Source organism: Orbicella franksi, chromosome 3 (genome assembly GCF_964199315.1).
Source record: "Orbicella franksi chromosome 3, jaOrbFran1.1, whole genome shotgun sequence".
Lineage (NCBI taxonomy): Eukaryota > Metazoa > Cnidaria > Anthozoa > Scleractinia > Merulinidae > Orbicella > Orbicella franksi.
In genome coordinates this window covers 24,235,655-24,251,434 of record NC_138147.1, presented here as the reverse complement: position 1 = coordinate 24,251,434, position 15,780 = coordinate 24,235,655, and the positions used below count along the sequence as shown (strand labels likewise).

Below are 15,780 nucleotides of genomic sequence, written 5' to 3'. Positions count from 1 at the left end.
ATTTTTTATAGGTCTGCAGCTAATTTGTGATGCTTTGTTAAAGGCGCTCTTTATTTAGAACTATAGTATAATGATCATATCTTTTTATAACTATGACTGAAGTGTTAAGCAAGAAATGTAAGGGCTGGGCTAAAACAGACCATATTTGGGTGAAATTAGCTGTGTTTGTAATAAAATGTGATATCTCTGATATCCCTCAGGGCATGTTGAGACTATCAACCATTCAAATGTTTATTTTGCAGGAAAAATGAACTTCATCATATCCTTGATGGATTCCATATACTGCAACGATAAAGATAACTGACTTTGTCAATCACAAAACAGTTGGTGGCACAAAATGGCCAGATACCAAGGTGTTTTGATTTGAGCCCCTAGGCACCCACACTTTATTTTGACAATTTTGACTTTTAAGCCACTTAGCCACCCCCTTGAGAGTTCCAATGACCTTTCATGGAGTGGGTACAGGTCTTTGCTGGTGCCACACAATGATAATAGCATGATAAAACAATTGGCTAGTTTGCCAATTTCAAGACTGCCAGCATCCTTTACCGGCTTGCATGTTTGAAAAATTACCTTAAGATTTCTATGGAAAAAATCTCTTGGCAAAAAAAGAAATATGAATAATCTAGTGAACAAGTATTAATACTAAAAGCCCAAATTTTCTTTGAGCAAATTAAGTCTACTCTCCTGTTCACCATTTTCCCCAGAAAAATGGAGCAAGTGGTCTAACCCTTTTTACCTTCAGTAGAATCTCTAAAGGATTGCAGACAAAAACCTACAATTTTTTTGTAATCTTTGGGCACAAAGTGAAGTGAAGCAATCTGATTTCCAGATTTCCAATAGAAAATGCCAAGTTTTTACTTCATTGAATAATGCACAATGACCCGAAAAACCCAAGTTATAGAGTTGTTGTTGTTTATGTTGCTTGGGTTGATCACAAGTTCCTCTTCCTGTTAAACATACTTCTGAAGAAAAGTTTGCATGATAAACCCAAGGAAAGATGAGTGTGCAAAGAAAGTTTATACAGTGGACCCTCTGTTAAGTTAGGCAGCCAGTTATCAAAGTCCCAAATTAATTATCGTCAGTAAAATACTGCAAATAAAACCCCAATTAACTGGGCACCTCTGTGGCAGCAGCCATCTTTTGGTCGTTCCAATGAGTGTGTTCTCCATCATCCATACCTCTATTAAGTGACCAACCAAAATTTAATATACAGTTTGGCTTTCTTTCAGAAAAGAGGATAACAGATAAGAGTCTGAGATATAATTTGATGACTGATAAAAACATTCAAATGCTTGTTTATTATGATTGTCTTGACGTGGTTGAATGTTAACTAAGCAATTAACCCAATATAAAATATTAATATTCAAAGTACAGAAACACCTTTTCAGCAGCCACCTCCCATTTCCCTGAGGGTGGCCATTTCATGTGGGTTGGATTGTAGCCAGTATCAAACCAAACAAATGTCTGCCTTGACTAAATTATAATACGCACAGAAAAGAAGAGGTCATCAGAAATTTCTCCACTTGGGAATGAGCTTGAGTAAACATTAATCAAACTTGAAATTTGTCTGTGTAAGCAGGTCATTTTAATAAAGTTTATTCCATATTTATTACAAATGCCAGCTTCACAGCAGCAGATCACCAAAGGGCAGTAATGAGGAAAGTCTTATTAAACACCTCCATCACTGGAACATTTGGGTTCGACATCACATGGTTGATAATTTCTGTAAACAACTTACAAAATCTCCCTAGACGTAATTATTAGTTTTTAATTCAAAGTTTCTTCATGTTCACAATATCAAGTGCACATTGTCAGTCTGAATGAACCTTCTCCCACTCAATCTTCCGTTCTTCTTCTCTTTTCTCCTTCTTCTTCCTTTTCTCTCTAAGAATCTTTAAATTTCTGCGCTTGTACAAGTTTAGCTTCCTTCTTTTTCTATATTTATGCTTTTTCATCTTCTTACGACGTATTTTTAGGATCCTTTTGCAGTGTAAAGTTGTAGGAGCTCTTCTGGCATCTCCAATTGTAAGTTCATGACAAGCACGGTCACCAATGACTGTGCTGATACTTGAAGGGTAAAAGGGAAGAAACAATCCTTGTATTCTTTGCTCAGGACTTTCTGGTAATATAACATGAAAATTCTGATTTCTATAGTATGCTGCTTTGCCAGAATCACTTTTGCTAAGTAAACAGGAGTTGGGATTTTGCAACAAGAACAGGTAATTCTTGATGAAACTTGCTGCATTACTGTTGATTAGTTTTGCTGATGTTCCAAGTCGTAAATCTGAAAAGAAAAAGAAATAAGAAATAACAACCAAGTGCCTAGGAGAGACTAGGCACTAGTAGGCTTAATGACGTTTTTCTCAAAATCTGCCAAGATGACCTCACCTTGAGAATTCTGGAATTGGAAACTGGGTTGGATAAAACATTTATGCAAAGTAAATAAGATGGTATGGTCTAGGTTTTCCATGAAATCTTGAATCAACGACAGGCTTTTACAACTTTCCATGAAACTGAACCATGCAGGCTGTTTATTTAGCTCATGCTCATGTGATGCCATTTATCAAATGCAAGAAAGCAAAAGTAAATTAGAGCTCATTTATCAGTTGTTTATCTTTCTTCTCTGTTAAATTTTATCGGTCCTAGGCTTATAAAGACATATTTGAAAGCAGTTTGAATCTATCGCTTCCTATAACTAAGTGGTTTAACATGTTTCAAGGGTGACTTATTTGATTGTTTGTTTTAAATTTTTGCCATTTATAAATATACCTACAAAATATCAATATATAAGGCAAGGAAGCCCAGGCAATTGCAGGGTGTGCTACAGAGTCTCAGAAAAACTGTAGTAAGCCAACTTAAGCTTAAGTTACAGAAACTTTGTAGTGATCATAAATCTGTTGTTTCAGAACTGTTGTGAGAAGCACCCTGGAGGTAGATTTTGATGTTTTACTATAATAGAATAATATAAGGATGCTTCACTGACAACATTTTTAGCAAATTTGAGTACTAACACATCGAAACTTATGTTGGAAAGTCGACTGTAAGCAAGAGAACTCACTCACACGCAAGCTCTTTTTTGCAAACCACAAGAGTGATTTTTGGTGCACGTGATCGAAAACAACAACATTGTTTATCAACAAGAATCACTGCTATACATTAATGCGTGGTTCAATTCCAACCGTTACCATCCTCTCCTGGGCAATCCCCACAACAAGTCCAGCCCTTCATGCCTGGGGGTGGGGTATGGCAGTCTTCTTCCACAGTCAGGGCAGGGAAAGTAAAAAATCACTTCATGCACAGTGTTTATCAAACACAATGGCAACGCAGCATTTGTTGGACATTAATAGACTTTTTTGTAGGAAAGCCGCTAGAGTTTGTTTTGCCTTGGCTGGAACAAAACAATATATGGTAATGTATATTACCCTACATAGTATCCTCCGTTCACTAAACTCTTGAAAAACGTTGCATTCTTGACAAAACATCTGTTTTTGCTATTGTACAGCAACCAATATTGCCACCATTTTTTTGTACATATTCAGACATAGTTGAGGTAGATAAGAGTCCCAGGGGTGGGAAATTGTCTCCTTTGTCGAGTCTGGGGGCGGGAAATAGACCGCCGAATAAGGTAAAAAATGTCAAATTCCCGAGTGTATGCCAAGATAACAGGTGGAATTGACCCACGCATAACCCGCTGTTCAAACTAGTATACCCAATAAAACAGATACCAGACTTTGTTTTTCTTCACTAAACTTTCAAGACATTCCCATACACAGTCCATGACCTGATTTCAAACTTCTCCCTCGCCAGTTAAGGTTATGTTTGAACGAGAGACTCAAGCCTAACTCATGCTGGCTTGTGCATGAGGATGATCGAAATAACCTTATTTAAAGTGTTATTAAGGTAAAATACCTTCTCTCGATACTCGCTGGGCTACTTTTCCATGGTGGCCGTGTACAGTCCGTAAATTCCAAGTTACCATTCTCGGAAAAAGCTGCTTTTGGAGTAACTGCTTCATCCTCGTCGAAGCCGCCATGATGAAAAATAAGACTTGTTCTGAAACTATCGCGGCCAGAGACAAGGCGCGGCACCTCGGCATCTCAGAGAGGAGGGGGAGGGGGGGTTGGGGGAGGTGGTTGTCTTTTTAATTCCTCCTCTAGACTTCAGGGCTTGCAGTATGCCTGAGCAGTCAACGCATATAAGCCAAACTGCTTCTTTAACGGCTAATAAGCCAACAACCTCTATGCCACACCAATCTACGATGCCAGAAATGCGTTGACAAGGCTAGGTGTTTACTGATTGAACTATATTTGAAATTGGCAAAATTTCATACTTTCCTAGTTGGTGAAAAATCTACTATACAGACTGTCATAATGTTATTTTGGATGAGCGTTAATAATATTTCTAATTCCTGAAATTTTGAGGTAGGGTCAGGAATGCGCAGAGTTTTGAGAAAGCAAGAGGAAACGTCATTAAAACTACTAATGCCCAGTCTTCCCTTAAACGCTTGGTTGTTCATTTTGACTGTTGATCATTTGTATTTTTAAATTTTTGATTTGACGGTAACAGTAGTAAGAGAAATGAAAAAGGCATTGAGCTGGGCTCTTTTACTTCCTCAAATTCCCCCCCCCCCCCCCAGGGGAGGGGGTACTCCCCAAAAAATTTGGTGGGGGTGTGTGGCCCTCCTTCCAAAACCCTTACCCTATTTATGACTAACATCTGTGATTTTTCCCTACCCTATTTATGACTGTTGCAGCTGACACAGTTGCCCTAAAACATAATTTTTTGGAGGGCTTTTGTTTGTGGTCTTATTGATAATGATGAAAGAGTAGCTTCTTCTAAAAAACATACCCAATTCCAGACTAGAGTACAAAAACCATATCCTATTAAAGACCAAAATGGCCAAATTGATACCCTATTTATAACCAAAACGGCGAAAAAAAGCACACCCTTCAGGGCCCCACATACCCATATAGTCCCCCCCCCCCCTCCAGGCACAAAACTGTGGTAGACAAATTTAATGTGTAGATTACACAACTCAGTTTCAGTTCTGTCCAAAAAGACTTCTGTCCACAGAGATCAAAACACAGAGAGAGTTTACAGCTTTTATTTTTTGTGAACTTTTTTTCTGCTTCATGACTAAGTAGACATTTTACTATGACAAATATACACTGGCGCCAAGAATCATCCTCTAATCTCCGGACTTATGATGGTTCACATTTCAACTGACTGGCAGCTATGCAAAGCTCTCTTTCTCGTTGATTCTTGTTTAACCACATCCGCCCCCACCATCACCCCAACCTCCACCATCACCTAGATCACCACCGCCACCGCCTTGTGATTCATTTGTTCGTCTCTCCTCCTCTCTCCTTTCTTCCTCTCTTTTCCTTTCTTCTTCTCTTTTCCTTTCTTCCTCTCTTTTCCTTTCTTCCTCTCTTTTCCTTTCTTCCTCTCTTTTCCTTTCTTCCTCTCTTTTCCTTTCTTCTTCTCTTTTCCTTTCTTCTTCCTCCTTCTGTCTCTAAAAACATAATGATGGTCAAAGCTTGCCACAAACAGGATAGGGTCTTGAGTTTCATCATTACTCTTATGATTAACATCATTAAAAGGTAAACTAACAACAGCCAGATAAACAAATTGCTGAGACTCTCAATTTGTCATGCAAGTTACAAATATTTGAAAGAGGGCATGCCTAGTAATTGATCTAGCTCAATCAAACTGAAAAGAAATATTGGTGAATATCAAATATCTCAGTATCCAATATCAACTATGGAGGAAAATGAACATTAAAAAGACAACGTTTGCATCAGGCCAAAAGGACAATAATTCCATGGCTTATCCCATTTCCCCAAGGTTCCCAGGGTCCTCAAGCATCTAGTGACCAGGAGGATTTTAGTTCCCCCTTGATGGGATGCTAGTACATTGCAGGGTCACCCCTAATATTAACTTTGCCAGTACCCATTTATACACCTGGGTAAAGAGAGGAAGCAAAGTGTCTTGCCTAAGGACACAATGCAATGACCTCAGCTAGGGCTCAAACCCAAATCACCAGATCTGGGGCCTAGCACAATAACCATTAGAGCAGCACACCTCCCACGCTCCCAACTCAGCATGAACTAGGCATTATGTCCTGGACAATAGTATCAAGTTTATTCTGTTTATGCACATGCTACATAGGTAGGTATGGGTTTTGAGACGGGGGCTTTCGAGAATAAAGAGCACCTGAAATCCCAACGCAAATTCTCAGTATTACCCCTCCCCTCTGCACTTTAATGTAAGATTGACTGTATAGAACAGCCGGAAGGTAATTGAGTTGTAGCTCATGTGTCTGGCCAGCTTTATTCAATAATTTATTAAAGGGTAAACTTGTGAGCTGTACTCTGCGAACTGCAGTTGTGAAACTTGTTTATTCTCCAACACGTTTCGTCTGACTACAGTAAAAACCTGCATGTAAGAACCTAGGGATTTAAGAACCTTCATGCAGAAATTTGCTTTTTTAATACCCCAAAATATAAGAACCTGTTTAGCCAAACAAATTCCAACAGGTTCTTATACGTGGGGTTTAACTATTTAATTTATATATTTTTTTACCAAAAACCAAAAAGGTGATCGAGAGTTTAGAAAATTGAATTGTTAAATGAAACTCAAAATGCACAATGTGTGTTAAATTTAAACTATTATTATGAAACAATTATTGCTACAATTTACAGAATATATCATTTCTATGTAATCTTGGTCTTGGTTCAAATGCTTCATGCATGTATCCTCTTGCAGTTTGTTCATTGTTTGATAATCAACAGCAATGTCTACTCTGTAGAAATTAAGAACCTAATTAAGAACCTACTTAGCCTAAACTGTCAATAACTACCCCATAATACAAGAACCTGTTTTGCCAAAAGTAGGTTCTTACACGCGGGTTTTTACTGTATCGTAAACTTCTTCAAGGAGTTTTGCAAACAGACACTAAACGCCTGTAATTAAGCCGGCATACTGGCGGCTATTTCGATGGCCACAAACCACAGAAGTTTGGCCGGATTTACGAAATGGAACAGGCGAAGCTGTGAAATATTTACGCAACGCGTAAAAAAGATTTTTGGGGACTGACCGTTAATAGAACAGCCGGAAGGGAATTGAGTTGTAGCCCATGTTTTTGGCCAGCTTTATTCAGTTAAGTATCGTCATCAATAATTTATTAGCTGCTAGCAGAGTCGCTTTAATCATACTTAGGAGAGCGATCCGTTTGTGATGTATTGCTAGTAACACTGTGAAAAATAGTGAAACTTACCTCTTTTGATGAAGGAGAAGACCCCATGACAAATCACTGCAAATCAAGTCTTTTTTGGATACGTTCCTCGAAACAAAGCGGCTAACGTGGGCCTTGATGAACTCACAATATTCTCACAGCACTGACACTTCAACAACCCAGATGGCAAATACTTGTATACCTTGGTGACGATGAATGCTATTACACCTTGTGCATTGCCGACTGCTTCCGGGAGGCAATACAACCTCGTTCCCAGGGTTCTCTCCCTTCATGCACTACTACTACTTTCCTCGAGCCGATGTGTCAGCGGTTATTTCGTGGGTAATTTCTCGAGCGCTGATTGGCTCATTTTTATCATCAATAAGCGTACAGACTGATAAAATTTTAATTTATGCAAGCTTTCAACAGTTCAACTTTCAGCTGTCGAACTGTCAACATTTTAACCAATGGGATTTTATTGACTTTTTTAAGTAGCCAATCAAAAAACGAGAAAAGCTATTGACAATTTTCGCGTCATTTTGAATAAACTTCACTTATATTTGTTTACGGCAAGTTTACGGTGTCTTTTCCCTCATTTTATTTCCGGCATTTGACCGTTTTGGGATCTTGTTATTGTAAAAAATAAATTGACGACATTTTTTTATGCGTCTGTCCTCTTATTGATGATAAATTGCTTCATAACATTGTCAAAGTTTATTGCGGAACCACTCGCCTGCGGCTCGTGGTTCCACGGCCAGTTTGACAATGTTATGACGCAATTTATCATCAATAAGAGGATAGACGCATAACTGACGTCAATTTGTTAAATTGTTATTAGTGTATTATTATTTCCACCAATCCACGATTAAACTAGCTTTATTTTAACACAGCGTTATTTCGTTGATTCTAAAATAAACTCCTACAATAAGGCTATACAAAATAACGAAATTTATGGAAGAAAATATTATATGGCAGAATGTAAACAAGATGGGTGTGGAATGTGAAAAGCCAATAAAATGCGGTAATACATCATCGGAGCCGTAATTCAAAGCGACTACACTACCAATCAGCGCGCTTTTTATAACTATCGCCGTTAAACTAAACCCTTTTTATGTTGCATTTCTTTCGATATTGATTCAGTTATGTTGATAACTTTCCTGTTTTTCTCAACAAAGGTGGCATTTGTCTCTGAAAGAGTTCTAACTGGCGTTCAAGCTGATTTCAAACGGAAGCCAAATATGTTACAATGATTATAAATGAGTCGAGAGCAAAACTCGACCGAGCATTCCGTCTGATATTTGCTTCACAAAAACAATTAAATGTTTACTTGATTTGTTAGTGAGTAAGCGCTTTGCGATCAAGTTGGCTTCAATTTTCACACCAGAATGGCTACCTTTTTGGGAATAAAATCGATCAGGTTTTGGAAATGTAAAGGTAGAGAAATACCAACTGCAAAACACATTACATACAGGAAAATAACCTCAAAAAACTGAATTCCTTGAAATTCTTCTTCGACTGGTTGAAAATTAAACACTACAGAACTAATGACATCCAAAAATATTTTTAAAACGATGGCTAGGACGATCAAAGTTGAGAAAAACACAACCGTCCTATTTTCGCTCAAGAAATCGAGCAGAGCGGATTTGTCTGTTGTTGTTTTCGGTGCGTCGCGGTCGACATATGTACACACCCTCCATAGCGCCCACAATATAAGCAGCATCAACAAAGAGCAGGCGACAGTCAAGGTTGTGTACGATGCACACAGTTCCGTCACGGAGAAAACAGAGATCGAGAACACAATACCAAAAGTGATAATTCCAAACATTAGTAATGCTACTTTGGGCGACGGCTCGCGTCTCAGGCCAACGATGGTGTGATGTTCAATGGCTAACATCGCCAGCACGTTGTAAATCATGAGCAAACCCACTGAAGTCATCAGTACACTATTAGTTCCGCACCATTCCTGACTGCGTTGTTTGCCAAATGCTCTTGTGGCCTCGTAAGCGTTTAAAGCGAGGAGAGCAACTTGAAGAATACATTGGCATATCATGAATGGTTTGCTCTTTTGAAGAATTGTGTACTTCGCCTTCTCTTTGAAGCAGCTTGTAAACATTCGCATGTTAAAGAAAAGTCCAATCAAGTGAAATGCCAGCAAAAGCAAATAGGTGGGACACATGATGGAGACGAGTTTGCTAAAAAACAGCATCACTCGACGCTGTAGCTCTGAACAAGGAGAACCTAGTATCTTTTCTTTAATTTGAAGTATACTACATTGTATTTATTATCTAACCGAGACAACATTCGTGAGAAACTGACAGATACACAATATTGCCTGTTTGGAGTTCTGCTCTGCTATTAGCTTGTTAGCTTCTGTTGCACGAAAGATAACATTTGGGCTTACTTCGTCAACTGCCATTTTGCAAAGTGAAAAACGCATCTAGTTTTGACAATTTTTGGTGGAAGATTAAACTGATACATTTTCGACCGATGCCATGAATTTCATGTCAATTTAGGTCAACTCCAGGCAGATCCTATATTAAGTGACTTCTGACTAGGAGTTCAACATTGCACGATATGTCTTAGTCACGGAATATGAACACTTTAACCTTTTTTATTCTAAATTAAAATAATTTGTCACGAAAAACCTATCTCCCGGTTGGTTTCGGGGGAGATTTTAGAGCCCCCTGCTTAAAGTTATAGCTGTTTTTTTTTGGAAGAGGAAATTTAAACACTGAATTTCAACGAGGCTGTTTCCGGTGTTAGATAGAAAAAGTAGACGATCAGACTGAATTGGGAACCACGGAGACGCTTAACCCAGTATCTTTAGCGCGGAATCTATAAGAAAGGATTGGTTGCAGTCACATAAAACGTTGTCAGCATTAATCATGCTGAATTTTTGATTCATTGAAGTTTTATCTATTTTACATATTTTGTAATACAAGTGAATATATGAAAAACCATATATGTATAACTGCGATGATCAATCACATCTTCATGTTTTGTAATGTTTAGCAACCATTGTAAATTTTACGACTGTTAGGATAAGTTCTAGATTAGATTTGTAACCGAGCCAGATGTTCAGTGTTAAGAGTAGGGATCTTATGGGATAGCAGTGTGCCACTTCTTGAGAAAATCCATTTCCAAATGAAACAAGCTAAGAATGTGACAGAGTGAGCGAAGGAGGACAAAAAGTATAAAAAACAAATAAATACAACAGACTCGGATCACTGAATTATAAAATGTACTTTTATTTCAAACCATGGAAAAGTATACTTTCGTCCCTTGCGTACTTGAGAAAAGATGTAATTGGTTATTGTACTGGGCTGAGAATGAAACTTTTACAAAACACAAAACCCACCTATGGAGCGTACGCACATGACGTCATGACAGCCATATTGGTTTTCCAAAACAATGATACAACAGCCATGTTGGTGTACCAAACCAATCCTGTGGGAGTTCAACTCTTTTCTTATGTAAACACTTTCTTTTGTTCCAATAAATTTGCTTGGCTGTTGGACACGCGAGTGAATACGCTCTATAAGGACCAAGTGATTCAGAACCTGAGGTTAAAATCTTGGTAATTAAACCCCCTTTATACTTGTTGAGCTTGCAAATTGAACAGGTTTTTATTTTTTCCAGTACACCGAGGAAAAGGAGCGTAAAATATATCAGGAGACCTAGAGCAGGGTGCGACATTTCCTCATAGTGTTGCTTACTTCTTAAACATGATAATATGTTTCTCATATATTAGGTCGGACCACACACATTTAGACCTGAGAACCTGTTTAATAACCTAAACAGTCCAAATTCTATGTGGACACCAGAAATACAACAACTTCCTTAGAGTAACCTAGAAAAATTTAAGTCCTAATAGCTTTTAGTTAAATATTTTCCACGGCACCTACATGTAGAAAGTTAAAACACAACTCTTAGACTGAGTTTAGCTGACATATATATTTCTTTCTAACTATTTTGTGTTGTCTTGTGTCCATGACAACCGCGAGAACTGTGTTACACATCCAAACCGTAAATGGAAACAGCGGCTGAATTTCGTCTATGACTGGAAAAATAGGCTACACTTCTTTAAAAAATAAAACTTAGCATCACTGGAAATGTTACCTTGTACACCTGGTGGTGTTTAAAAAATAGAAAACATGTTCTCCGAGTTTCTATCGGGTTTTAGTTCCACGAGTGGAAGTTTAGGAGAACGAGAAATGCTGTGGGAGCACGAGCTGTTTCCACGGCGGTTTTAGTTCAAGTTCTCCCAAACTTCCAGGAGTGTTTATATAGCTCGATAGAAACATGAAGAACATGTTTTCTATTACTTTCAGAAAATTCTGCGAAAAGTAAACAGCTTGCTTACTTTGATTATCAAAATGTAAACTCTCTTTTCTCACGCCATCATTACGTCAACAGCTTGGACCAGTTCTGTGTTTCTAATAATAATAACACGCGATTTTAAACCAATCAGCACGCGTATTTTCTTTGGGTTGTTTTCTAAATAACAATATCAATCAGTTAACATTTCGTGATGTGTCGATCAAACACACGACTAATAGCTTTCCAAAATAGAACACAATATTGGTATGACGACTTGCACTTGATAGTGTTGAACCGATGCAAATTATCCACAATTTTCGATAACATTGCTAAACATGAATAACAACAGATTGTTGACTTCAATAATTTATAGGTTTATAGACGTCTACGAAACAGAATTAAAATCTAACGTGTGACATTGGTCTACAAAACAACTTATGTATTACTCAATAAAATATTATCAAATATATCATTAACATTAATTAAATTCAGTGTTCTAGTTTACTAAATAAGTCACAGTTATGCCAAGATTGCTACTTTCGTACTGTGAAAGAGATTGTCGTCCGAGCAGTCTTTGGTATCAACGTTTGAATCAATCAATTGTCGAAAAATCACGGGAAGAACTATTCCCATTACAAACCAAATTATGTTCAGATAAAAAATCTTCTGTAGGAATCCAACTCCATGCGAAAACTCTGCATAATTTTCTTGAGTATAACCACTGGTTGCTACAGAAACACAGCTTACCACAGTGCCTAATGACTGAAAAACTGCCAAAGTAGTGCAAACCAACGCTACGACTGCTACGAATGCTGTCAAAAAGACAGCCGTCTTGTTTTTGCTTAAAAAACTGAGTAGAAGGGATGTTTCCTCTGTCGATGACTTCACTGTATCTTGATCAGCCTGTGTGCAAATTCGAAAGGCTAACAACAATGAAAACAAAATCATGAGCGTGCTGGCAAAACTTGAAGCTATGTGGGATACACATAGAGCTGGCGAAGAGACAGCGTCGATCCAGAATAGAATACCACAGCTTGTAACTCCTGCAGTTAATGCTCCTGACATGGCTACTTTGGGAGATAACTCGCGTTTAAGGCAAACTATGGTGTGATCTTCTACTGCTAGAATCGCCAACAAGTTGTAGATTATAAAGAGCCTCACTGAAGTCATCAGTATTTCATTGGTTTGGCACCATTCCGGCCCCTGTTCCCCGAAAGCTCTCGTGACTTCGTCGGCGTTCAAGACGAGAACGGTGACTTGAAGAATACACTGCCATACCATGAATCGCCGAGATTTATGAAGAATTGTGTGGCTCGCCTTGTCTTTGAAGCAGCTTGCTAACATTCGTATGTTAAATAAAACACCGACAAGGTGGAGTGCCATCAGAATCAAATAACTTGGATTCATGGCTGTGATAACCTTGCTGAAAACCGGCATCGATTCGCCGACTACACTGCACTCAGACCTGAAGAAGACAACAATACGGTACGGTTGTTGCGTTTGAAAGGGGTTTCAAAGGAGTAATGATTATTCAGCATTCACCTGCCAGGCCAATATTCCCGGGTTTTGTTATTCTCTTTATGTGTGTGGCATGATAACGCAAACACAGAATTGGAATAAAGGATTAACAACATTGCACAAAATTAAAACGGAAATGGTGGATGCTAAAAACAAACTGACGTAAGACAATTATATCTGCATTTATTTCACGCTAGTTTCACTGACTGTCTCATGTTTTACCAATAAGTTTTATATAAAACGTTTTGACTAAACAAATTACGTCAGTGGTCGTAACAACAATGCTCGTAGTCCGAATATACAGCTGATTTGCCCGATCCGATTTTCGGTTGATTACGTGATAACATTGAAACTGAAGCTCTCATAGCTAAGCGATTTATCTCTTTTTCTCTCTTTGCTAATTTACATGTTATATTGAGCTCTTATTAACCGAGCAGGAGGTCTGTTTGCTGTGGGGTCTTGACTGAGATCATGATTAACAGACCGAACGCAGTGTGGTCTGTTCACACATATCTTGTACGCGGTGACATATAAGATATGTCAACTGATCAAAACTCAACTTAGCACTGAGGGAGGGCTAGGCCCGAAACGTCTGCTATAAACATCGTTTTTAATTTGGCACAGTGTTATTACTGTTTACAACTTTAGAACTGTTTACTGTGCCACGTAGCAACTGCGGATCCTTTTAGATTACAATTAATTATATGAAAACTGCCACCCTATTGAAATTTAGAATCGTTTAGTCATCATTATTTCTTACTTTCAGTTGACATATCTTAGATGTCACCGCTTTTAGCGTTTTTCTTTTCAATTTCAAGATAACAAAACAAGTTTATAACAAGCTCCCAGTCATAAACGTATTTACATTACATCAAAAAATAAAAAGTCTGATCGTAGGTTATATCAGATGATAATTTCAAACGTAAACTCGGTGCATGTTTTCATGTGTCATCTCTAACATATTTAAAACTGTTTTTGGATTTCAAGATAAGAAGAGTATTCATTTACATTTTAGCCCATTTTTTCAATTACAAGGTAAGGGATAACGTGCTGACTTCCTGTAAATTTGCTTTATTGCTGGTTTTCAGTGTCACGACATTCAAAATAGATCAAAATAAAAATCAAAACCGTTCTTTAAATAGAGTCCAGAATCTGGGAAATGAAAGAAGGTAAATATGCAAAGACTCTCGCCAAGATTCTGGTCACAGCAATTTTTCTTATGCAATTTATGCGGAGAAATTTTTTACCCAAATTTATAGAGGTTTGTATGGAGACGCCATGCTGGTGCCCATCCGTATGGGCACGAACATGGCGGTCGGAAACCAACAGAAACATCTGTCACTGAGTTTTGCTACAAAAGCGTGAATTTATCCCTCGAGGAACTCTAAAACATTAAAATAATACTTTCTCTAAGACATAAACTGTTCAGATAGCCAAATTCCTCGAAATAAGTCGCTTTTAAAACCATCATGACAGCTCTCTAGGCCGTCATATAAATGCCGCGACACGCAAAAGCTTAGAAATTCAAGCGTAGTGTGTCACAAAACCAAGAACCCATTCGGAGCGAAAATTTGTATGAATATTAGTTTTCAGCTGCTCTTGTACATCATTAAAGTAAAATCTCAGGAAGATCAATAGTTTTGTAGTTTGAATTTTACTGACGTCACGTGAAACCAGCTATTATCTTTTTCCGTACCTAAATTCGCAGTTAGCCAATGGGAAGCCGTGTTTACTGTCCTGATATCACCCTAATATCAAGTCACTGACCTGTTATTGTTGTTGTTATGAAAGTCACCATTTGACGGTTGTCATTTGAACTTCAATGAATGTAGACTGCTGGCAGTCTGTTTTTCTCTCGAAATTCAGTAGAGATTATGGGGCGAGACGTTTTGGCTTAAGGGGACTGGAACGAGACATGGGCGCGGCACGCACGTTTTTTCTCGTCTCGTTTCGCCTTCTTCCCCACTCGGCCACTGCCATACTGCCATTTTTCGTTCGCGATAACTAAACATTCGTCCTAGTGAACCTTAGAGAAAAAACCGGCTGCCAGCAGACTACAATGAATGCACAGTTCTCACAGGAATAGCAATTAAGGTGGGACTTAACCTAAAAACACTTAAAAACACACCATGTTTCAAACATTTTTTCGTGGCTAAGAGTTAACTCCAAACCATGGCAAAGTATACATTCTTAAAAAGCTCAAAGAGCAAAGATTATGAAAAAAATATTTGTGTACCCTATAACTGTATTGTAACCTGACACCGGCTGATTAAATCTGCCACCTGCTGGGGAATGCCAGGGCTTACTTGAGAAAAGATAACTCCTACTAGAACTGATCAAAAGGAATAATTTTTGCATTTTACAAAAGAAGACAAACACATTGCTGGGATAAGCATAGAGATTCAGTTTTTGAAAAGTTAAAAGCACGTGAAATGATGACCAGTTAAATCTGATACAGAAAATCTAGCATACGTTTCAATACATAACTTTGACAGAATGCACTGGACGGAAAAGTTCTATGCTTATCCCACAGAACGTACTAAAAACAACAAATCCTGAAAATTTTAGCTCAATTGAATAAATCCTTCTCAAGATATCTTTTCTAGAAGGCGAAAATAACTCGTTTTGAGAAAACGAGCTTTAAACTTACAGTAACAGTACTTGTCAAAATGAAACTTCAATACCTTAAGATTCGAGTTCCG

At 38.0% G+C, this 15,780-nt stretch overlaps 1 protein-coding gene and 1 long non-coding RNA gene across 2 annotated transcripts; both read right to left on the bottom strand.

Moving 5' to 3' along the window:
• Positions 1–294: 294 nt before the first annotated feature.
• Positions 295–4,621, bottom strand: LOC145482870 (uncharacterized). Its single transcript, XM_081461507.1, has 2 exons — positions 3,913–4,621; positions 295–2,287 (listed from the first exon to the last, which is right to left on the bottom strand). The coding sequence occupies exons 1-2, from the start codon at positions 4,097–4,099 to the stop codon at positions 1,815–1,817; spliced, it is 660 nt and encodes a 219-aa protein (XP_081317633.1). The 5' UTR covers positions 4,100–4,621; the 3' UTR covers positions 295–1,814.
• Positions 4,622–4,648: 27 nt separating this feature from the next.
• LOC145482905 (uncharacterized) lies at positions 4,649–7,574 on the bottom strand. The gene is made up of 2 exons (XR_014048830.1): positions 7,283–7,574; positions 4,649–5,518 (listed from the first exon to the last, which is right to left on the bottom strand). It is a non-coding gene; the product is annotated as an uncharacterized LOC145482905 (long non-coding RNA).
• Positions 7,575–15,780: the final 8,206 nt, after the last annotated feature.